This window comes from Leptodactylus fuscus, chromosome 1 (assembly GCF_031893055.1).
Source record: "Leptodactylus fuscus isolate aLepFus1 chromosome 1, aLepFus1.hap2, whole genome shotgun sequence".
Lineage (NCBI taxonomy): Eukaryota > Metazoa > Chordata > Amphibia > Anura > Leptodactylidae > Leptodactylus > Leptodactylus fuscus.
The window spans coordinates 276,145,465-276,169,803 of record NC_134265.1 but is presented as its reverse complement, the minus strand read 5'-3'; the positions used below and the strand labels follow the sequence as shown (position 1 = coordinate 276,169,803).

The 24,339-nt window shown below is 40.4% G+C and overlaps 1 protein-coding gene across 1 annotated transcript in view; it reads left to right on the top strand.

Annotated features, from left to right (window-relative positions):
* MGARP (mitochondria localized glutamic acid rich protein) overlaps positions 1–22,507 on the top strand; it is a 33,545-nt gene extending 11,038 nt beyond the window's left edge. Inside the window, exons 4-8 of the mRNA XM_075257962.1 lie at positions 1,692–1,700; positions 7,705–7,917; positions 16,097–16,294; positions 17,627–17,685; positions 21,217–22,507. Coding sequence (XP_075114063.1) covers positions 1,692–1,700; positions 7,705–7,917; positions 16,097–16,294; positions 17,627–17,673 — 467 coding nt within the window. The 3' untranslated portion in view covers positions 17,674–17,685; positions 21,217–22,507. The remainder of the gene's footprint in view (positions 1–1,691; positions 1,701–7,704; positions 7,918–16,096; positions 16,295–17,626; positions 17,686–21,216) is intronic.
* Positions 22,508–24,339: the final 1,832 nt, after the last annotated feature.

Sequence of the window (24,339 nt, the reverse complement as noted above, 5' to 3'; positions counted from 1 at the left end):
CATTTGAATATAGATTGTGAAAAAGCGGCATCTGTATCTGCTTTACTTTTTACACAAATGACATGACTTAAAGGGAGTCTATTTCTTCCGTCAAGCATACTCCATTGTCACCACCGTATTACAGAGCACATTACAGTCATAAATATCATATTTTTATAGACTTCTGGGTGGTAGAATTAGAAGATGCTTGGTGGAGGGGGTAGAATCCTTTTAAAGGAGGTTGTCCAACATCTAATACCTCCCACCAATTAGCTGCTGTGTTAGCTGGATATTCACTGTGCACGGAGTTCAAAGCAGACAGCGTGTGAAGTGATCATGCCATGCCAGTATCATGTATGTGGTCACTAGTGCACCTTGGCAACAGCCCCTCCCCCTGCCCATAACATTGAGTTGAGCATTTTAAATGTTGTCGAGTTCCAGCAAACAGATGTTTAGTTACTGAAAAGTTGTACAATTTTCCAATATACTTTTTGTATAGTTTCCTCCCTCTTCTAGAGCTCTGCTTGTTGTCATTCTTTATTTACTACCAGTGGATACAAATGAGTCCATGGTCATGTGATGGACAGTCTATGGTCATGTGATGGACACACAGGTACACAGCTAGTCACAGTACAGTAATTGGACATTTGCCTGGTAACGAGCTGTGCACCTGTGTGTCTGCCACATGACTCTGTGCCACATGACTCTGTGCCACATGACTCTGTGCCACATGACTCTGTGCCACATGACTCTGTGCCACATGACTCTGTGCCACATGACTCTGTGCCACATGACTCTGCCGATTTTTATCCGTTGGAAATGAACAATGAATGACAACAAGCACAGATTAATAAAACTGAGGACTAGATATAGAAAGTACTGTGTTTCTCCAAAAATAAGACGGGATCTTACATTCACAATTGATGTTGCAGGGTCAGTGGGTCTTAAACTTACTGACACTCTGGCTAAACACTTTGTGTGGCAATGGCACTGTGCCCTCTTCTCTCCTTTATGCTAAAGGGGAGGTGCTGTAGTGGAGTGGCTGCATCTGTGGGAGCGAGCAGGGGTGGGCTTTTTTCTCTTTTTTTAAAAAAAATAAAGTCTTAAGGATCCTACAAGAATATGCGAGCAATTAGAAAAAAAACAAAAAAACAAAATGAAAACATAATGGCAGCTTGAAGTGTGAATGGAGTTGGCCGTGCACATGTATGAGCAGCACACCATTCAGTTTTAGGCAGGGTCTGTACTGCACTTTTGACCATGGCAAACTACTCGTACAAAATTTCTGTAACCCCAGCTTTATAGGATTGGCGGTGCTGGCACAGTACAGCGCTCTAGTCCTGTGGAAGTTAACAAGTAGTAGTTGTGTATACACACCACTGCACCATGGATACAGGGGACTTGGGACTTGTGGTCTCTTTTAAAGGGAGTCTGTCACCATGATAACTGAAATCAGTAAAACAAAGTAAGGTCAGGCTCACCTGACTGTACTGCTTTTTTCCCAGTGAAAATGTATTACTTAATTTATTTCGCAATATGCAAATGAGCAGTCTGTTGCAGTGAGGGGGTCTCCGTTGCTCCACACTGGTATGACCCACGCTACTGAAATGTTTTATTTTGTCTGTTTCTATTGCATTCATTTTTCTCCTATTGAAGTGTGATAAATGTATTAACTGGTTTTTTTTTGTTTGTTTGTTTTTCCCTTCTTCTAGAGAGCAAAAGTAAGTGGATCTTTATTCCCAATTCTGTCTACCCTTTATATGTGCTTTCCCTATTATTTGTTCCTGATTGTTGCATAATATATTGCTTGGCCAGATAAGTTTCACTGATTCATCGGTACAGCTTCTCACAAATTTGGTGGAATCTCTGGTTATAGGGGTTTATTGTTATTCAGCCACTTGTATATTGTGGGAATCTAGGCCACGCAGTATATATGACAATGAGTAGTGTCTCTCTTATGAACAAGGATTTACTTATATTTTTCTTTTTGTGGTAGTCAAATGTCCCTAGCCTTACCGTTTATTCAATAAATGAATATTTTCACCAATAATAAGAGTAAACCTCTGCAAATGATCTCCTATATAAATTCAGAAGCTTTGCTCAGAAATTGATCAGTATAACCTTGTTCACAATAGAGCATGTGGTGTGTGTCCCTGTTTTTCTGTGACCGTGTATGAAAGTTTTTGTGGCGTCTGCAAATTCTGGATAGTTTGTGAAAATAAAGCTTCACTGTAAAAAAAAAAAATAAATAAATAAATATATATATATTTTTTTTAATTGCATGAGCATAATAAGATTTATTTTTGGCTCATGTGACTTTATTTTTTTTTTCTAATTGTCACTTTTGCTTCTTACAATTTCCAGAATAAAGTCCATGGGGATATCTGCCCAAACTTGAAGCTATAGGAGCAAAAAAAAAAGGGACAGTCCATCTTGCCGTGCAGCCTAACTAGTGATGATTGTAGTGTCACACCGGCCCTTTAAAATCACCAACTCTTTAATGTTTAATTTTTTATCAAATCTCATGTTTAATACTGTATGTAGAGAGCACCTTTGGTAAATGAGGGGTTGGAACCAGTTATGATTCTGTACAAAATCTGCTTGTGAGACCCGTCCATTTGAATAGGTTATGGCTGATCTGCTCTGATAATTTCTGTTAATGACTGTCCAATAAAAAGACCATACTGAATGTCGCGTTTGACTGACTGTCCTTTTATTTTTTTCTATGTCTGGGATTTTGGGGTAGTATTTTCCTTAAGTTTCGTTGAGGTGACTAAACATTTCCTAAAATTAAACTAACTTGGAAAGTGTGGGGTTTGCGTGTTTTATGTCACTAATGTGTTTGCTTCACTTGCCTACCTTAATGCACAAGGCTTGATCTTTGTAGATTTAGTATAGTTTAAAGCAAATCACAAGTTGTGCATTTTGGATAAGAGCGTTTTGTAGCACCTCCACGTTCCTAGATCATTGAAGTGTTTATGCTTTACTGATCTTGTGTTTTCTTATATCATGCAAGATTTATTCAGTTCATGGCCTATAGTATGGTGGATAGCCACATCGATTATTTCAAGTAGTATTCCCATCTTTGATATTTGTGGTATATGTGCAGGATAGAAGCAGCTCCCATCTCTGGGACACACTCCTGCTAATTTTTATACATACATTTTTGCTACAAGATGCTCTTTATTATGAAGAATAAAACCTATATTCTGAATGCTTTCATCGCATTCTGGTTTTATGTCCCATTTCCTACTTTTTCCCTTGGTTTGGAGGTACATAAGTTCAGACTGGGCAGCACAGTTGATTTTTAGAAGTCCAGTTTTTTTCTATTTGAGGATCAAACATTGCTAGCAAAAATTACAAATATTCAGACCACACGCCATAATTTAATTTGACATCTGCATTCATGTATAGTACTAGCCTAAGGTGGTTAGTTGTAGTTGAATCGCTGGTGGTAAATCTTCTGTACAGTACAGTACAGTTATAGTACAAGTATAACCTGCTGTACAAGTATAGTGGATGAAATTTAAACAAATCCTATTCACACCCTGCAGGGGGAGAAATCACAACGCAGTGTCTTATGCTGCAGGTTTTGACCATGTCAGTTATTGTGACAATCCCAATGTTGAAACCCGCAGCACAAGCCGGCTAATTTCTTCTGATTTTGCCACTGGTAGGTCCGTTGTGGGATGTCCACTATGAACTTGCAGTACTAGCCGATTTGCAGGGAGCACTAGCGATCAGCTCTTTGTCTGATCATGTGTATCAGTGGGCATCTATGTAATGCTACAGATCTTTAAGAGCCAGAGCTGCTTTTTGCAGTGGTTTTCCACTGCAGTCTGCCAGCACAATAACATTAGAGTAAGTTCTGTCAGGAGTGTTTGAGGTCATTTCTTACATAACAGGATTATTTGTCAGTTTGGCCTTTCTGACAAACCCATGATGACATTCACCAGATGTCTCCAAGACCATGTTCTTAAACACTTGTGCATGCTGAATATTACCTGAATCACCACTGACCGCATGATATTGATTTCCAGGCTGATAATCACCGCTGTTGGCTGCCTAGGTTTAACTACCTATATAGTGCAGTATAGACGAGTCATACTGTTTTACACCGTGCACTGTCAAGGGTCTCAACCAGAATGCTGTCTTACTACCTGCTGTTCTGCACCCTGTTTCTCACCCGTCTTCTGTTCACCCTTTGCAGTTTGTTGCAAGTATATTAATGCACTTATGCAAAATGACGTATATAGGTATATCAGAGCCATTTGTGATAATAAAACTAACACTTGTTGCTGCTTAGTTATATTACTTTATAGACATCACATCTCAATAAAAAGGAAGTTTTTGCCCCATCACTGGGCAATCTTCTGGCTCGTCCTAGTCCAGGAATATGAGTGAATTATTTCATCTGATAGATCAGTCCATAGAATCACATGGGTGAATTGAATTAATGGGATTGGAAGATGTTAAAACCACTTACTATCCATCAATGGATAGGGCAGTCTAACCATAAGAGTCTGGTAAAATCTGAAAACTGCATACTTTAATATGATGATTATACTAGTTTACTTTTTCAACTAATCTACTTTTGTTGTGGTAATTCATTTAAAGGGGTATTCTGGTCATTTAGTTGCTTCCTATTCACTTTATAAGGTATAACTTGCTGATCGGTGAGTATTTGACTGCTGGGATAACAAACTACCGCAAGATCGAGGGTCTTTTATACCCCAAAAGAAGAGTGACTGACTGACAGAATTTGGCCATAGTGAATGAATGGAGCAGCAGTACTCTTGCTTGACCTGCTCCATTCAGACTGGGCAACAGCGACCCCGTTTTTGGGACTGAGGTCCCAGTTGTGGGACCCCAACCAATTAGCAAGTTATTCCCTGTGCTAAGATCATCGGGTAACATTAAATAACCAGAATATCCCTTTACTCTTTTATGTTATGTATAAGAATGTCTGATTATATTTGGTTAGTGATCAAAGGAAAATGGAAGAGAGACAAGCTTCTCCAGATGCTTCTGTACCTGCAGTCATCTCGCATCTCCGCTCCAGTAACTTCTACTTTCTGTTAGTATACAGAGTGGAGCAGTAATGGCACGTCAACCGTACAGCTGTAGCTTGTCACTGGCCTTGGACAAACGCTGCTGAGGCCATTGGTAGGCTGCAGCGCTACTGTTGATGTCTTGTTGCAGTGCATTCTCTGTATATACAGAGTGCAACAGTGACCGGAGTGCAAGTATGGGAGGCAAGGAGTGAGAGAAGTATATATTTTTATTATTTATATATATATATATATATATATATATATATATATATATATACAGTCCTATGAAAAAGTTTGGGCACCCCTATTAATCTTAATAATTTTTTGTTCTAAATATTTTGGTGTTTGCAACAGCCATTTCAGTTTGATATATCTAATAACTGATGGACACAGTAATATTTCAGGATTGAAATAAGGTTTATTGTACTAACAGAAAATGTGCAATATGCATTAAACCAAAATTTGACCGGTGCAAAAGTATGGGCACCCTTATCATTTTATTGATTTGAATTCCCCTAACTACTTTTTACTGACTTACTGAAGCACAAAATTGGTTTTTTAACCTCAGTGAGCTTTGAACTTCATAACCAGATGTATCCAATCATAAGAAAAGGTATTTAAGGTGGCCAATTGCAAGTTGATCTCCTATTTGAATCTCCTCTGAAGAGTGGCATCATGGGCTACTCAAAACAACTCTCAAATGATCTGAAAACAAAGATTGTTCAACATAGTTGTTCAAGGGAAGGATACAAAAAGTTGTCTCAGAGATTTAACCTGTCAGTTTCCACTGTGAGGAACATAGTAAGGAAATGGAAGATCACAGGGACAGTTCTTGTTAAGCCCAGAAGTGGCAGGCCAAGAAAAATATCAGAAAGGCAGAGAAGAAGAATGGTGAGAAGAGTCAAGGACAATCCACAGACCACCTCCAAAGAGCTGCAGCCTCATCTTGCTGCAGATGGTGTCACTGCATCGGTCAACAATACAGCGCACTTTGCACAAATAGAAGCTGTATGGGAGAGTGATGAGAAAGAAGCCGTTTCTGCACGTACGCCACAAATAGAGTTGCCTGAGGTATGAAAAAGCACATTTGGACAAGCCAGCTTCATTTTGGATGAAGGTCCTGTGGACTGATGAAACAAAGATTGAGTTGTTTGGTCATACAAAAAGGCGATATGCATGGCGTCCAAAAAAACAGCATTCCAAGAAAAACACTTGCTACCCACTGTAAAATTTGGTGGAGGTTCCATCATGCTTTGGGGCTGTGTGGCCAATGCTGACACCGGGAATCTTGTTAAAGTTGAGGGTCGCATGGATTCCACTCAGCATCCGCAGATTCTTGAGAATAATGTTCAAGAATCAGTGACGAAGTTGAAGTTACGCCGGGGATGGATATTTCAGCAAGACAATGATCCAAAACACCGCTCCAAATCGACTCAGGCATTCATGCAGAGGAACAATTACAATGTTCTGGAATGGCCATCCCAGTCCCCAGACCTGAATATCATTGAACATCTGTGGGATGATTTGAAGTGGGCTGTCCATGCTCGGCGACCATCTAACTTAACTGAACTTGAATTGTTTTGTAAAGAGGAATGGTCCAAAATACCTTCATCCAGGATCCAGGAACTGATTAAAAGCTACAGGAAGCGACTAGAGGCTGTTATCTTTGTAAAAGGAGGATCTACTAAATATTAATGTCACTTTTCTGTTGAGGTGCCCATACTTTTGCACCGGTCAAATTTTGGTTTAATGCATATTGCACATTTTCTGTTAGTACAATAAACCTCATTTCAATCCTGAAATATTACTGTGTCCATCAGTTATTAGATATATCAAACTGAAATGGCTGTTGCAAACACCAAAATATTTAGAACTAAAAATGATTAAGATTAATAGGGGTGCCCAAACTTTTTCATAGGACTGTACATAATTTTTTTTTTTTTTTTTTTTAATGTACTCTCCCCTGCTGTTAGTCACTGTCAAAAGTTACACCATTAAGTATGAAGGTACTGAGAAGTGTTTGTTATAGTAAAAGAAAAAAAAGGTTCTGACCTGTATTTATGGAGATGTTTAAGTAAAATCTATACAGTGAAAATATTGTTTTGGTAACAAAATTATGGAAATTCCTTTTGGGACAGAATCCTCCTAGATTCTGTCCCAAAATCTATAAAAAAAAAAAAAAAAAAAATCTGTCCGTATTCCATGCATGTGAATGAGGTTTCTGCGACAATATTCACAGACCATGGAAATTTTCCAGACAGATTTTTGCTGGTGCCATGAAAATGGCATGCTACTTATTTTGGATGGTGATACAGAAGATTATCCCCATTATAACAATGGGGGCTAAGACTCGTACAGCTCTCATCAGATTTTAATGTCCTTGTGTGAATGAAGCCTCGATCGGTGAGTATTGGATCTGTAGTGTTAAAATTTATATCAAAAAGTGGCACATAGATGTTCGTCATTATGAAGGATGTTTCTGTATTATATTTGGAACTACAACATGATCTAATCTGGGTAAACCATCTGTAAGCCCCTATACATTCATACATATCCAAACAATGGTATGCTTATCATCTCTTCATTTTGCATAAGTGCCCTTGAGTGCTCCTAAAGTATATAAGTTGTCTGCTCTTGGAGCCGTATCATCTTTACTCGCCTCCTTTAAAAGGTAATAACGCCGAAGCCAGCACAGTGTCTGAGACCATTGAAGAGAGTGTAGAAGCAACCATCGAGGAAGCTGCAGCAGAAGAGGTCACTGAGCAGGAGGAGGCAGCGCCGAGCGCAACTCTGGAGCAGGAGCAAACTGTGGCAGGAGATGAAGTTGTATCAGAACCTACAGAGCAGGAGCCAGCACCAAGCACAGAGGCTGCTTCAGAGCAAGGTTAAAGCAAACCTACATATACTAATGTTACATTAGTTGCATTTATGTATGAAAACTGCTTCAACTATGTAGTTTGGATGTGTATTACTTTTTAAATATAGTCTGCACTTTTCATGAATATAATTTATACCTAAATTGTATAAGCTTCTGACCAAATCTGATCTTCCAGCGACTTGATTTATAGCCTAAAGGGTTGTTCCATGTCCTATTTTTAAGCCCTGCTGTCCAGAGCTTGCTAAGGGAAGACTTATATCTCCTCCATCTCTGGGTTCATTACCAGGATCAATTCTCCTGGACCCCATGAGAAATATATTTGTGCTAGATATGCGGTAGCCATTACGCCTTCTTATTCAGATTCTAAATGCCTGAGGAAGGGCTCTCGCAGCCCGAAACGTTGCTCTCAGCTCTTTGCTCTTACACTATCTACACCCTGTATATGATATACTGGTCTAACATGGAATAAAATAAAACCTACAAGCAAGCTCAAGTACCTGGAGTGCTGTCCATACTTTAAAACAAGTTTCTATTTAAATTGAGTTCTGGTCAGCCACCGGTGGAATAAATGCACCCATATGCAAGCTAAGGAGAGTGCTGCTCAAATGAATATTGTATGATTTTTAAACACTGCCAAGGCTTAAAATAACACAAACTGTATCCTCACCTGTCCATTTTGTTGGGAATCTAGTGGGGTTTTTCAGATTGGGTTCCTGACTTTTGACATGCACTTGAGCAATACAGCCAGTCTCTAGCTGAATAGTGAGCAGAGTATTACTTCTCAGCCAATGCTAGGCTTACACAATAGTGTAAGCGGAATATCAACAAAGAGTGGGGACTCGGAACAGAAACTCGGCTGAATCACCGGCTGAGCGGAGAGGTGAGTATCCCGTATTTGTTGTTTTAATCCCTATGCAGGGGTTAAAAATAGAAACTGGAACACCCCCTTAAATGGCAAGTGCATAGAAAGTAAGAGACTTGTGTAATAAACAAATGAAAAAGTGGAAATTATGCCAAAATATGTTATTACAGAGTTCTCACTTTACAATGATTACCTGTCCCACAACCTACAACACTAGAATAATCCTACTTCACATGGAACCTGAGCATTACATCGATAACTGTTCCAGATTTTAGGTGTCACTCCAGCTCAATGCTTACATATCTGGTTTGCCATACCTTAGAAGCACATGCAAAGGTAAGTGGTCCACTTAAAAGAAAATTTCCACATATTAGAAGTCAAAGCCAAAGTTCGGTAATTCCGATTTAACCACCACCTATTTTGTGTTCTCAACAGCTGATCACAAAACTGCAGGATCTAAAATGCTAAATTAAAAGTGGGAACCAATATGGTTCCTTTTTTTTTTTATATATATATATATATATTAGCAGAAGATGTGTTAGTAAAATATTCATAACTGTCAGATGCTTGAAACTGTAACTTCAGATTTACTGATATTTGTGGATATTTTCATGTTTTGGCTTAAAGGGATCCTGTTAGCAGGAAATTCTGTATAGCACTAATGACAGTTTGGGGCTGTTTCTATGCTTTTCAAAGAAATTTCAGAATTCTGAAGTGCCTCTCCATTTTCATGAAAATCAGAATTTTATTCTTAACCATTTCAGCTAATTGGAATAAGATTAAACACACTGATTTACATAAAGATAGAGCTGCAATGCAGAATAAGAAAGGCATCCTTGTAAAGTTTAGAGGACACCCTACAAGGTGCTGTCATTAGTTTGATACTGATTTTCCTACTCACAGGCTCCCTTTAAAAACCTTGTTCAGCTGGCAGCTATTTTTTTTTCCACATGCTAATATAGATTTTTATGTGGTTCTTTACACAATGTTTTTTTTGTTTTTTTTTTTTGGGGGGGGGGGTTGTAAATCTTTTTTTTTATTATTTTTTTTTTTTACAACTTTTACATATAATGTACAAGAGAGAAGCTCATTCATAAACTGACTTGGAATAGGTAACATCTTTTCATAAAACAAAACAAACATACATGTTAACTGGATTAACACCCAGTGATAACATAAAATAAAATTCAAGACTGTAATCTCTTGAACGATCAGGAAAAAATAAATGAGGCAAAGGCAGCTATTTCTCCTATATTGTCATGAACAGCTAATTTGTTGAAGTCTAAGGCCTGGTTCACATCTGCGTTCGGTATTCCGTTCGGGGAGTCCACATGGGGATCCTCCGAACAGATTACCAAAAACATTGGCAGGCAGTGTGCAGTGAAAGTACATGGAACCCATAGACTATAATGGGGTCTATGTGTTTTCCATGCAGTGTCCACACAAGTCATGCAGACAGGAAAGTAGATCGTGAAATACTTTTTTGTCTGCGTGTTATCTACGGACACCATTATAATTTATGGGGTCCGTGTGCTTTCACTGCACACCGCTTAAAGGGATCCTATCATTCAGACACTATTTTTTTTTCTAGCTACCACATCGGAATAGCCTTTAGAAAGGCTATTCGTCTCCTACCTTTCCTTTTCTTATCCGTGCTGCCGTTCGCCTACAATCTCTGTTCTTGTTGGTATGTAAATGAGCCTGTCGACTGTGCATGTCCACGGCCACAAGAAAAATGGCCACTTCCATAGTATTGTAAGCGGCCATTTTCTCGTGGCGGGCGGGCATGCGCAGTCGGCTTGCCCGAGGCCTAGAAGTAAGACGCCGCCGGAAGAAGACACGGTGAAGAGGACGTTGCAGATGGAGGTGGCGCTGGAGAGCTCTCTGGCAGCATTGGGGACGCTCCCAGTGCTGCGGTAGATCTCATTTACATACCGACAAGAAACGGGATTGTAGGTGAACAGTGGCACGGAAAAGGAAAGGTAGGAGACGAATAACCTTTCTAAAGGCTATTCCGACGTGGTAGCTAGAAAAAAAAAGTGTCTGAATGATAGGATCCCTTTAACAATGCGTTTGGTAGTCTGGAGGGTCCCCATGTAGACTCCCCGAACAGATTACCGAACTCCTAAGGGAGTTGAGTCAAATCTCGTGTTAGTGGAAATGGAAGTATTTCAGTGTCAAAGTTTTCAGAGGTTCAGGAACCCTAAAATATTCAGGTTGAGTGTGCGCTCCAAGGGAGAGAATCACATATAGGCAAATCCAACCAAGACCATCTGTCCTCTTTCAATCCACAGAACTATTTCTCCTAATCTGTCAAATACATGCATACATGCTCAGCTTGGCCGAGTATGCATGTCTTATGAATATGGAGAGGGATTAAGCTGCTGCCAAACAGCTCCTATAGCTTTTTTTTTTTTTTTTTGTTCCAGAAAACAAAAGGATTGCGCGGACTTGATCCCTCTTTCCTCTGACATCATTGGTGGGAATGTATAGAAGTTGAAACAAAACTTTATATTACAACCATGCCTAAATCTAGTTCTTTACATATAGTATCCAAAGTAGTTTGAGGTATGACTGGGTGGGGATCAGAATCAATAGTGACTGCAATGGGCTTTGAATCTGTACAGTCTCACCTTTAAACAAGGGCTCACACTACAAGGTCTAGTTTCACACTTTACTTTTTGCAGCCGGAACTGGGGTGAAAAAAAAATAAATAAAAAGTGAAGACACTAAAACCTACAACTATCAATGTGCTCTCTGTAATCTCTGCTTCTGCTTTATGTTAAAAATGCAGAGATGAACACTAAGTTCACCAGTTCCCAAAGCCCAAGTGTTTAGGTGAGGCCTGGTTCACATCTGCGTTTAGTATTCTGTTCCGGGGACCCCCTAAACAGAATACCGAATGCATTGACAAGCGGTGAGCTTATGAAAACACACAGACCCCATAGACTATAATGGGGTCTGTGTGTTTTCCGCGTGGTCTCCACACGAGTCATGCGGAGAAGAAAGAACTTCATGAACTACTTTTCTCTCCACATGATCCGTGTGGAGGCCATGCGGAAAATGCACTGACCCCATTATAGTCTATGGGGTCTGTGTGCTTTCAGTGCTCACTGCTTGTCAATGCGTTCGGTATTCCGTTTAGGGGGTTCCCATGTGGACTTCCGAATAGAATACCAAACGCAGATGTGAATCAGGCCTAAGACTAAGGGTCTACCCATTGGTTACACGTGTTTGGAATAGCTGCATTCTCTATCTGAAAACTGCCTAGTGGGGAAAAAAAAGTCTTTATAAATTAGCTTGATACTGGTGTCAAAGGTAACTTTTTGTGTAAGCGGCTTGTACCCATATTAGTAGACATTGATACAATATACTGGAGGCAGTTTTCAGAATGTAGCTTGACAAATGCAGTGCAGGAAAATTCCACTGGAATTACAGAACATATTACGTTATGTCCGCTTCATTTAGCTTTCCTGTGTCAGCTTTTGGACATGACAATATGCATTAGTTAAAGTTCTGCTCCTGGCAGCCCGACAGTTTCGAGTCCATTGTCTTTGGGAATTGGTGTGTGCCATGATCTCTAGCATGAATCCTCCAGTACCATTCCACTAATTACTCTTCATAGTCATTCACAGATGACGTCTACAGAATTTGTTCTTGTACGTTCTCCAGTTCCTGATTTTAACGTTATAAGAATGTAGTAAAGAATATATAAATATACTTCAGATTTATGAAGATATAGTTTAGTGCAGATTATTGAGATCCATCTACCAGCAATACCTGCTGGGGTAAGTGATGTGAAATTGCAGTCATATATTTCAATATTAAATTTGTACCTGCCATAACAATAGCAGCTGCTGTGCATCCATAAAAAAAAAACAGTCAGTACCTATGAAATTGCAATAGATGTAAATGCCCTGTGTAGAAAGATTATAAAAAGCATACCTCCTCTGTGCTCTTGCATAGACGTGTGCCTCCCATTTTGTAAGGATGTAGCCCAACAAACAGCAGACTGATGGACTAAGCTTGGTGCACCAGTACAGATTTACAAGGTTTTCCATGTAGTGCATAGGCAACATCCCCCAAACCACTGAAATTGCATTGGAATATGATTTTAGCAGTTTATTAAAATGCACAAACATCTTAATAAATTTATTTATAGATGTGTTTAAAGTCAAATCTATATTTATACAAAAATCTATCAGAATCTGGTATAAATGATCAGCTGGACCTCAGAAAGCCATGGCCATCGCACTGTAGTCTTTTGGAAATATGGCCTAAGATCCACCGCTGTATGTGAATGCTGAGGTCAATTAGCGGCCTAAGGAAAGGAACAAGGACGTCACCTGTGATGTCTACGAGTGATGTCCCATGTCCTTTCCTTAGGCTGATGATTGGCCTCAGCGGTCATGTGCAGCAGGAACTTACGCCAGAAAAGCCATGTGGACCGGACAATGGACTGGGACACCAGAGCAGCAAATATAGGTAATTATTTATTTTTATTTTTTCCACCTTCCCCAGCCTCCCGCTACAATACTAAAATATCATGGACAATCCCTTTAACTAAGAAGCTCTAGTGGAAGAAAATGTAAAACGCCCCCTTATTATTTAACTAAAAATGTGTAAACAGTTTTTCTATATCTTTCATGCTGTGGCATTACAAATGGTTAAAAACATTTATCTTCTATCCTGCCTACACTTTGCTGCCTTCATTAGCCCTATAGATACTGAATAGAGTGGCAGGACGCATTTCACAATTTCTCCATTCAAACCACCTCATTGTGGCTGTGATGTTTTCCATAAAATATCAGAATTGGAGTTGGGAGTGGATCATAATCGCTAAACTTAAGAGCATTTGTACGTTGGGGCAAATTTACTAATTCTGTCTATAATATAAACAATGTAAACTTAGACTTGTCAGTATTAAAATGCACAAATAAATAAAATTTATCACAGTAGCTCATGCTAGATGATAAATCTAGAACATCTTCAGACTGTATATTCTAAGTTCACACCACATATTAGTTGCATTTTGAGTTAAACCCTTCTTACTTAGCTACTCACATTCCCATCTAAGCCCTGCTCCTTTGTCAAGCTAATTTTTCGTCCAGTGGCATAACTAGCAAAGACTGGGCCCCTGATGGCATAGCGAACCCTTTCTTGGCCCTCAGACAGTATAACACCCCATTTACACCCACTATAATGTCCCAAAGTGACCTCCAGACAATATAATATGCCATAGTGGTCTCTCCACACAGTATAATGTTTCACCGTGGCCCCTTCACACACTATTATACCCCATAGTGGACCATCCATGAACAATTATTATCTTTTCAGATACCAAAATGTAATTATCAAAGACTCTGGGGAGGATACAAACATAAAAACCAATCTTACCTCTCCCAGGCTCTGGCACACTCCCTGCTACTTTTGGCCCTCTTCAATGTTGATACAGATGTCATGTGAGCCAGGCTGGCGTTGCAATGCATAATGATGCTGGCCTGGCCCATGTGCTGTCTGGGATGTCATCAAATAGACCGGAAGACTGCTGGAGCGCAGGAGAGGTAAGTAACACTGTTTTTTTTAATGTTCCCTCACCTTTTTGGCCCTCTTATCATTATACTCTGGGGTCTGAAAAGAACTCCCCCTAAGTGGAGAAAGGGTTTAGGAATTGCAGCTCTGTAATATGTACCTGCCTCAAGAGACCAAAAGTAATTGGACAATTTTCTCAAAGGCTATACATTGGGCTACATGAGCTATTCTCCATCATCAGTTGTGCAGGTAAAAGTTCTGGAGTTTATTCCATGTGTAACATTTTCATTGGGAAGCTATTGCGGTAAACCCACAACATGCTGTCAAAAGAGCTCTCAATGGAAGTGAAATAGCCCAGCATTAGGATGAAAAACCACCAGTTTGGTACATTCGCCTCAGGTTCCGGACCAAAATGCAGGTAGCTGCGACTAGATGCCGGTGCAGTGTACCAGCATCCAGTTGCGAACTCCGCTCTGGATTAGGCCCAAATGAATGGGCCTAGTTGGGAGGGAGAGTCTTCAGGCGGATGTTGCAATGTGAATCCGCCTGAAAGAATGAGCGTCTCGCTTCTTTTTCCGGGAGCTGGAACAGCTCCTGGAAAAAAGAACTGACCGGCTCCCATTGATTTCAATGGGAGCCGTCTTTTTGGTCAGGATTTTGAGGCAGATACGGCCTCAAAATCCTGACCAAAAAACCCCATGTGAACTTACCCTAAGAGCAAGTACAGAGGACAAGCCATAGTGAGCTTCAAAACTAGGCTAGATTAGACTTTGCCAAGAAAACCATCTAAAGAAGCCAGCCCAATTCTGGAACAACAGTCCTTGGACAGATGAAACTAAGACCAACCTGTACCAAAATGATAGGAAAAAGCACACCGCATCCTCTGTAAAACATGGTTAGTGGAGACAGTATGATGGCATTGGCATGCATGGCTTCTAATGGCACTGGGTCACTATTGTTTATTGATAATAAGACAGAAGCAGAAGAAGTGTACAAGGATATATTTTCTGCTTCAGCTGCAGTAAAGGCCTGGCAAAGCTTCTCACAGGAGGAAATCCAAAATTTGGTGACATCCATTGGTTCCATACTTCAGGCACTCATTGCTTGCAAAGGATTCTCCATACACTATAAAAAAAAATATATTTTATTTATGATAATGTAAATTTATTTAATTACTTTTGAGCCCTTGAAATGAGGAGACTTTGTACAAAAATGGTTGCAATTCCTTAACATTTTTGTTCAATTCCTTGCGTTAAACCTGAAAGTCTACACTTCAATTGCATCTCAGTTGTTTCACTTCAAATCCAACGTGGTGAATGAATAGCCCAAATCATGAAGATTGTGTCACTCTCCAAATATTTCTGGACAATATCTACTGGTTTATGGGCTGGACTCGCCCTGACAATGCTTAGAACGTTGTTAGGGAGAACTTTGTATCCTGTTTTCTACTCAAAGGAGATAAGATAGGTTAATAATACATATTACAAAAATGTTTAAAAAAAAAAAACCAAAAACAAAATAAATATATACTGTATATATTCTATTCTATTGTTTTTTGCACCACAGTTTTTATGACTGTATTTGTTTCTCCATATGTGCAGACTGCAGACAAGAGTAAGATCTGAAGAGGAGCTGTACATAGATTTTTTATTTTTTGTATTCAGATGCACTAGAGAGGGAAATAAAAGCAGAAATACCCAGCTGTTCCTCTGCCACGGCAGCATTATTCTGTTAGTTTTTACTAGAAACATGGGTAATTCATATTCAATGTATATTCTCTTGTCTGTCCAGTAGAACCAGAGCAATCTGAATCTGTTGGAGAAACTTTGGAAGAGACATCTCCTGTGCTCGAAGCCAGTTCAGAGAATATCACTGAAGAGCTGGCATCAGCTGCAGAAGACTGGTCTGAACTTACAGCTAGGAAACCGGAGGAGACTGCAGAGAAGACTGTGGAAGAGACTGCGGAAGAGACTGCACCTGCACCTGAAGGTGTGTATTGGGATTCTCTCAGTTCTCTTGTGAGTGCCCTATGTATGAATCATTGGTGGATCACAGAATTTTTTCTTTTCCCTCATCAGCATTAGGGCTAGTTCACATGAGGTTCTGCATGAACACATTCTGTTGCAGCTGCTGCGACAAGATACCGGTGCAGTGCACTGGCATCCTGTCGTGGATTTCCGCTCCGGATTAGGCCCAACTGAATGGGCCTAGTCTGGAGGGTGGTGTCGCGAGGCGGACGCCGAGGCTGAATCAGCCGTGGAATCCGCCTGAAGAAAGGGCAGCTCACTTCTTTTTTCTGTGAGTGGGAACAAACCGCTCGCGGAAAAAGGAAATAACCGGCTCCCATTGATTTCAATAGGAGGTGGCAGGATTTTGATGCGGATTCCACGTCAAAATCCTGACCATTTTGCCCATGTGAACTAGTCCTTAGAGCCAGCCTTACAATATTAGATAGGTGTCGGGAAATGCTTATTTGGGCAATAGCTGTCTTGCCTGCCTTCACTATACATGTGCTTGCTCAGCCAGGCCGAAAGCCATTGCCAAACTCATCTGGTAGTGGCATGTCTTCTACAGAAAAAAAAAAAAGATTCAGTGATTGAAATCCAGTTGCCTGATCCTCATCTTCCTGACATCTGCCATCATATACATTACAATGTTCTGAGAGGAAAGCCTGAGCACACCAGGGGGCACAATAGTAATATCCAAACACAGAAATATGTATGAATACATTGACAACTGGGTGTTATTGTTCCCCTTGTCATATGAGTTATGTTTCTATACAATCTGACACTCTCCAGTCACTGCTGTCAGTGTCAGAAGGTGCCAGGACAGATCCATTTATAAAGTGCAGTGGCACACCCACTTGTCAATTTATTCATGAATTTTCAGTAGGAACAAGAGAGGAACAGCACAATGCACAGTTATGAGAGAAGATGCTCTACAGTTGTAATCTTACTCGGAATACTAAAGCAGAAATATCAGAAGATATCGCAGGCCCTTTTTAGGTGATTCGGAATAAGGCTAAGGCTCCATGTAGTGTTTTGCAGCAAAAAAGCAAAAAAAAAACCACGGCAGTAACGCATGGTGGTTCTTCCTGCTGCACTCTGCACAGAAAGTTTACCGGCATTGTAGGTATAACTGACATGCTGGGATTTCCAAAACTGCACATATTTTACTGCAAATTGGGGATGTGATTTGCTAGAATCCCATCCACTTTACTGTGATTGTAAAATGCTGCAGTGTTTACGCCGCGTGAGGCCCTGGCCGAAAACTTTATATTTATTAAAGGAAGCAATAATTTGAGTTTGTCCTTTATTTTAGAGAGTGAAGAGTCTGTGGAAACTGAACAAGCATCTGCAAGCTCCTAAAGGTACGTATCTGTGTAAGGATTGGATTAGAGGCTTATTTAAAGCAAATCTCCTTATTTTTTACTACTTCATTATATTGTCAGAAATAACATTAAGCATTATGTTATTAAGAAAAGGCGATAGCAGTGTCCATGGAATAGCGTGTATACAGAACTATTACAGGCACAAGACGCTCACAGGCAGACACTGACTGACGGGTTTCCGTCTCCTGTCCAGTTTCTCGGGCAGAAGATGGAAACTCACAAAGTGGAGACCGGGCGCAGGCCTGAACCCGCCCTAAGACTACTTGTGCTGTAGACTAAGGGTAAGTTCACACAGAGTTTTTTTGGTCCGGGACCTGAGGCGGAGGTAGCCGCAACTGAAAGCTGGTGCACTGCACCAGCATCCAGCCGTGCACTCCACTCCAGATTAGACCCAATGAATGGGCTAGTCCAGAGGAGGGAGTTTCTTCAGGCCGAATCGTGAGGTGAAACAGCCTGAAGAATGAGCACCTCACTTTTTTTTTCCAGGAGTCGGAAGAAACAGCTCCCGGAAAAAAGACCTGAATGGCTCCCATTCATTTCAATGGGAGCCATCTTTTTGGTCAGGATTTGGAGGCGGATACGGCCTCAAAATCCACACCAAAAAACTCTGTCTGAACCTACCCTAAGGATTTTTTTTTTGTTTTTATTTAATGACACAAATCGAGAGATATTATTTTCTTTATTTTTCGGTCAATGTAATTGTGTTTCTTTTATTTTTTTCACTGTTCAGTGTCAGTAAGTATAAGTTGGAAATATATCTGTGTTTTTGTTTTATTATAACCATCTGTTGTCAGTAGTGGATGCAGTGATGGGTCAGTGGTAGAGATGAGTGAACACTATTCGGAACAGCCGTTTTGAATAGCACGCTCCCATAAGAAATGAATGGAAGCGGCGGGCACGCTGACTTTGCCAGCGGCCAGTCGCTTAACCCCCCGCGTGCCGGCTACGTCCATTCATTTCTATAGGAGCATGCTATTCAAAATGGCTATTTCGAATAGTGTTCGCTCATCTCTAGTCAGTGGTGTTACCTATATTATCTCCTACCTGTATTGTCTTCTATTATAATCCTAAATTATGCTGCTAATGACTGCTACAAAGAAGTCCCTAGAAAATTATTAAATGTCAGAGTATTATAAGGTATAGTGGCACATTTCCTATAATACATCATATTGTATGAAAAGATTGCCTTTTATGTCACAATATTTCAATTACCACAACATGTTTTTTCACACTCTGGGTTGGATTTTTTTTAGTACAGCCTGCAATTTTTTTATAGGGCATAAGGCCATGAAAATCTTTAAGCCACATCCCTTTACCATGAAACCACGCCACCTTAAAGGCCGGGTTCACATGATGTATTTTGGCACGTAATGTGGCACGTAGACAGCGCGGGAGCTTTTGCGGGCCGTATATGCTCCCATTGTTTTGAATGGGAGCCGGTACCGTATACCGCAAAATAGCGCCACGTATACGGTACCGGCTCCCATTGAAAACAATGGGAAAATATACGGCCCACAAAAGCTCCCGCGCCGTCTACGTGCCAAAATACATCGTGTAAACCTGGCCTTATGGAGTCCCCCCCCCCCCAGTGCCTCTTTTACCTCTAATGTTTAAGGTGTTTTCTGGGCAAAAAATGTTGTTGTTTTTTTGTTTTTTTTTAAAAGGTCTGTTATTGCTAGGTATTGGTTAATAAATGCACCCATTTCTAGGCATCTCTGGGAGCTCCTAGTATCTCCTGCATTTGTTTACATGGTGCAGATTCCTGCTATGTAATTACCACACTAGGTCCCTCTCACCTCAATCCCCCCCCCCATCCGCTCTCCCTTCCTCGTAAACACCTCCTCCCTGTCTCTTTAGCTATCCCGCCCACTACTAGCCTTTATCGACTAACTGAATCCACCCCCGACCCCATTATACTTACCCCTCTTCCCTCCAGGCTTCCTCTTGCGGGACGGCTCCTCCCTCTTTTCTGACTGCCATCGCACGCAGTAGTCCCAGCGCTGCTCTGTGCTCTTCAGCCAACAATCCACCTGTACTGTGCAGGTGTGGGAGCTGCTCACACGCCTGCGCATTAGAGACGGATTATGTTAGATTGGTTATCCACCTTCATGTATATATCCGCCTAATATACTTAAAAGGGTTTATCCACCTTTCTAATAAAGTTAGGGTAGGCCATCAATGTTACATATATAGGATCTGACAGCCAGAATCCCAGCAGATCAGCTGGACGGGACAGCGCAGCTCCTGGTAAAAACATGTCAGTAACTGTGCTGCTCACCCCTCATACAATGTGCACCACTGCAGTACCTAAACCCACCACTGTACATTATACGGCGAGTTAGCAGCATGGCTCCCGCAACTGTTAATGTTACCAGTAGCCGAGCTGTCCTGAAAAAGCAGATCTGCAGGGACCCTGCCTGCTGGACCCCTGTAGATGTAATATTGATAGCCTAACCTAAGAATAGGCCATCAATATTAGAAAAGTGGATAAACCCTTTCTATTGTTTGTCTAGAAATATTCACATGTCCCTAGTACTCCGTTGTTCACCACCAGTGTCCTCATTGCTGGAAGTCTTGTCCCTCATGTAACCACTGAGACCAATTAGCGACCAATGGTGATATGACTGATGTCACAGTCCCTCTCCAGCAACCCTTGAAGCCACTGATGTCAGTGCTCAGGTTAGGCTCAGGACTTCCAGCAATGATGTTCTGGCACAAGTCTGAGTGAACACTGGTGGTGAAGGTGGAGACAGGTGAGTATGCTTTTTTTTGTTTGGTTTGGTTTTTTTAGCTTTGTGTGGTCCAGGTGTCCTACCCCAACAGATCACATACTGATGACTTATCCTGTGGACAGGTCATCAGTATCAAAACTTAATTTTGAGTGGGACAACTCCTTTAATATACCCCTAATTTCCCCAACACTTTAATGCCCGCACAGGATACTGGTCTGCCTTACATATAGTATGGGTGGTTAGTGAAAGCCCCTGCACCGGGTGCAAATGACATCACAACAGTATTCCAGTGGCCCCTCCACTGGTCTTCCATACAGCGGTATTACAGCGGAAAATGGATTCCATGTGTGAACATACCATGTGGCTAGCTGCGACAGAATGCTGATGCAGTGCAGATAAATAAATTTAGATGCTTTAGTTACTTGTGAGCATGGTAAAAAAATAATTAGAGTGAGGGACCAAATTTATTTATCTGCAGTCAGTGCCCCGATGGCTCAGGCTGTCAGCTTGGCTTCAAGATTGCTGTCTATTTAGCACTACAGTCTTTTTCTGAAGCGAGGCCTTGGAAAGTTGACACATAGGAAGAAGTCTCTTGAATGTCCGCTAATAAAGCAGTATATGTATATTTAGCAGTATATGTATGTCATTACAAGATTAATAAATTACTATATGTCTACAATCTCAAGTTGTCCATGAATGAGTGAAATGGTCTCACAGCCTGACACATATTAAAAATGCTTCATGCTTTATTTCATTCCAATTTTTTTTTCTTTTTTTACAGATAAAAGACGTGTTTGGAATCTTCCTACACAAGCATTAGAATTTCTGACATTCAGCAATACCCAGATCCCAGAAAACCCCGCTCCTGTTAATGCAACCAAACAGTGCTCACTTGTAACTGCACAGTATCACAACTCATTTATACCGTGTGTAATAGATAATATATCTGTTCTATATCACTCCTTATAACTGGAAGGTGGAAAGAGATGTACGTTTTCATCTATATATTTCAGTGGCAAGGTGTTCACTACAGGCTGGGACATAGGATATTGGGGAGATACTTATGAGATCGAACGTCTTATGTCTCTGGACATTTTTGTACGGGTTTTCATAAATGTCTCCCCATCATTAGCTACAATACTGTGACCTCCACATGCTGTTTACTTAGAGTTAGGGATTTGTTATATATTGAAGCAACTCCAAATTTCCTAGATTGATTTATTATCTAGTTTTACTGAAAATCATTGATTCTGCAGTATAGTACAAGTATTATGTCTGCAAATATCTAATATATCACATACCAGGTAGTTTATTTATGGCGACGAAGCTCATGCAAGGGAATATTGTACTGAAACATACCAGCTCTAAAATATGCTGCTATTGCTTGACAATCTGTAAAGAGGAAAAGCTTTGCTCATACCTATGTTTGTTCAGCTTAACTGGGTATTTGTAGGGTAAATAGTGCACTAGGTCCCAATGTAATGCACCTTATAAAATAACATTATACTTACTAAAAAAAAATACCTGTGACTAAATATTCTTAATATCCCCATGTACACACTTGGATTTCTTCTTTTCCTGGACCATTCTGCGCTATTTTCCTCTTTAAAAACATAAAAAGAAAACCCGCCAAATCTACTGTATAATGGTGGGAGATTCTGTAAGCTTTTATTTTATAGCAACTGAGGACTGTAAGCCATCAGAATAAGCTAAATATAATATGCAACTCTTAAGGCTCTGGGAACAATATATAAAAAGATATAGATACATTTATGTACATATGAAGTAATATAATAATATAAAGGTGAAAAAACACAAGTTTACAAGGATTACTGAGATTTTATCACATAAATATGAATAATCTTTAAGAGATTTATTCTCTTTCTACAACGTAACTGGTTATTTATATCTAACCAGTATTTATTTCATGCGCTGGTTGATTTTAGTTCCTAGTATTATCGGTTGACAAAATAAGGAATTATGGAACGAGAACTGCTTACAAAACTGAAGGTAGAAAACACTTGTAGGCTAAGGCCCCCAGATAGAGGAACGCAGCTAGAGAACGCGGAGTTAAATGCAGCAAAACACGTTGCATTTTTTCTACAGCGTTAAAATTAAAGTTACATTTTTGCTGTGTTTTTCCATGTTTTTTTCTTCCAGTATTAAATATATAGGGAAAAACACTTGCGATTCACAAGATAAAATTAAAATGTTGCATTTTCAAAAACTGTCTGGATTAGATTAAACTAAATCTCATTCACTTTGCTAGAATAAAACAAAGTGTTTTTTTTTCTGCTTCATTTCTGTAATGTGGGGCCTTAGGGTCCATTCACGCGGAGGAAAATGGTGATGAATTTGGTGTGGAATTTCAGCTCTGAAAAAAAAAGCCTCCCATTGACTTCAATGGGTTCCTTTTTCTGCTAGTCAATGGGAGGCTTTTTTTTCAACGCTGAAATTCCACACCAAATTCCTCACCATTTTCCTCCATGTGAATGGACCCTTAGGGGGCATTCACACTACCGTTGGTGACTGTCAGCAGTGTTCGTAGCTATTGTCCGTTGCAAGATTTTACAAATGGACACTAGCTGAACTGTCAGAAAACTGTTTCCATTCATTTCAATGGAATTTTATCTTGTGTCCGTTTACACCCAAGTCCGTTTTTTCCCTGTGGATGAAAAAAATCCTACGTACAAGTCTTTTCTGTCCGTTAGAAAAAAACAGACAGCAAATGTCCGTTATTTTTTTAACATTGAAGTCTATGGGCAACGGTCTTATATCTGACAGTAACTGATAGACAAACTGTCCGTTTGTGTCCGTTATGATAGGTGTCCGTTTTTATCTTAAACGGACACCTTCATAACGAAATCCAACAGTAGTGTGAACCCTGCCTTAGCTGTAGGCTGGATTAACACAGTCATAATACATCTGGATTACACAGACCATATTACAGCTGCCGGACTACTGGATGCAACATCATAGGGATCTATGATGCTACATGTTCTGATGGGATTTGTGGCTATAATAAGGTCTTTATAATACAGACGTTTTACAGCCATGTGAATTTAGCCTAGTTTGCCTTCCACACAGCTGAAAATGTGGAATTTGAGAAAGATACCTGAGATCCCTTTTCAGTTTGCATCCCCCGGCTCTCCATGACACAATGGGAGTGGGGAGTCTCTATCCATAGACTTTGTGACTGTATAAACTGTGAAGTCTACTGCAAGATTGAGCTGGATGTTTATTTTTTCCGCGTCCTTGAAAAACCAAAGGGGGCAGAATCATAGTGGAATTTGTTGCTGATTTTGGAGCAGATTCTGCCTCAAAATCTGTAGCAGATTTTGCCGTGTGAACTGGCCCTAAGTCTCATGTTATGGGTTGACTATTTTTGGTCAGTTGCAAGATCACTGTGGAACTTCGCTTGCATGCTGCAGTTCTGTGTTCTTCAAGTTACCAAACCTTTTCTATAAGACTGGGGCTACGTGGCAACTTTATCCGTGACACATGACACGCATGCGAAAATCACTGTGTCGCCCTGCAATGTCACTAGTAATGCAACACTCAATTGCAAAAAAAATAATCTGTGCTTGACTTCTTTTCCCACTAAAAGCCACGTTGCAGCAACCTCAGAGTCACCATATGATCCATTTCACTTCCATTACTTGCAGTGTTGCAAGGCCCACTTCAATCCCTGATCTTGCAGTGACAGTGGCTCAAGCCTTAGGCCGGTTGCAGACTGTCGGCCCAGGCCCGCACACTGGTCCGTGAAAATCACAGTCGTGTGCAGCGGCCCATAGAAAAGAATGGGGCTGTGTTCTCTGCATGAAATAAACATATAGCACACTGATCCACAACATGGTCATCTGCAGCTGGCCTTAAGCAGAAATGTTTCATATGGTATATGTATTGCAGTC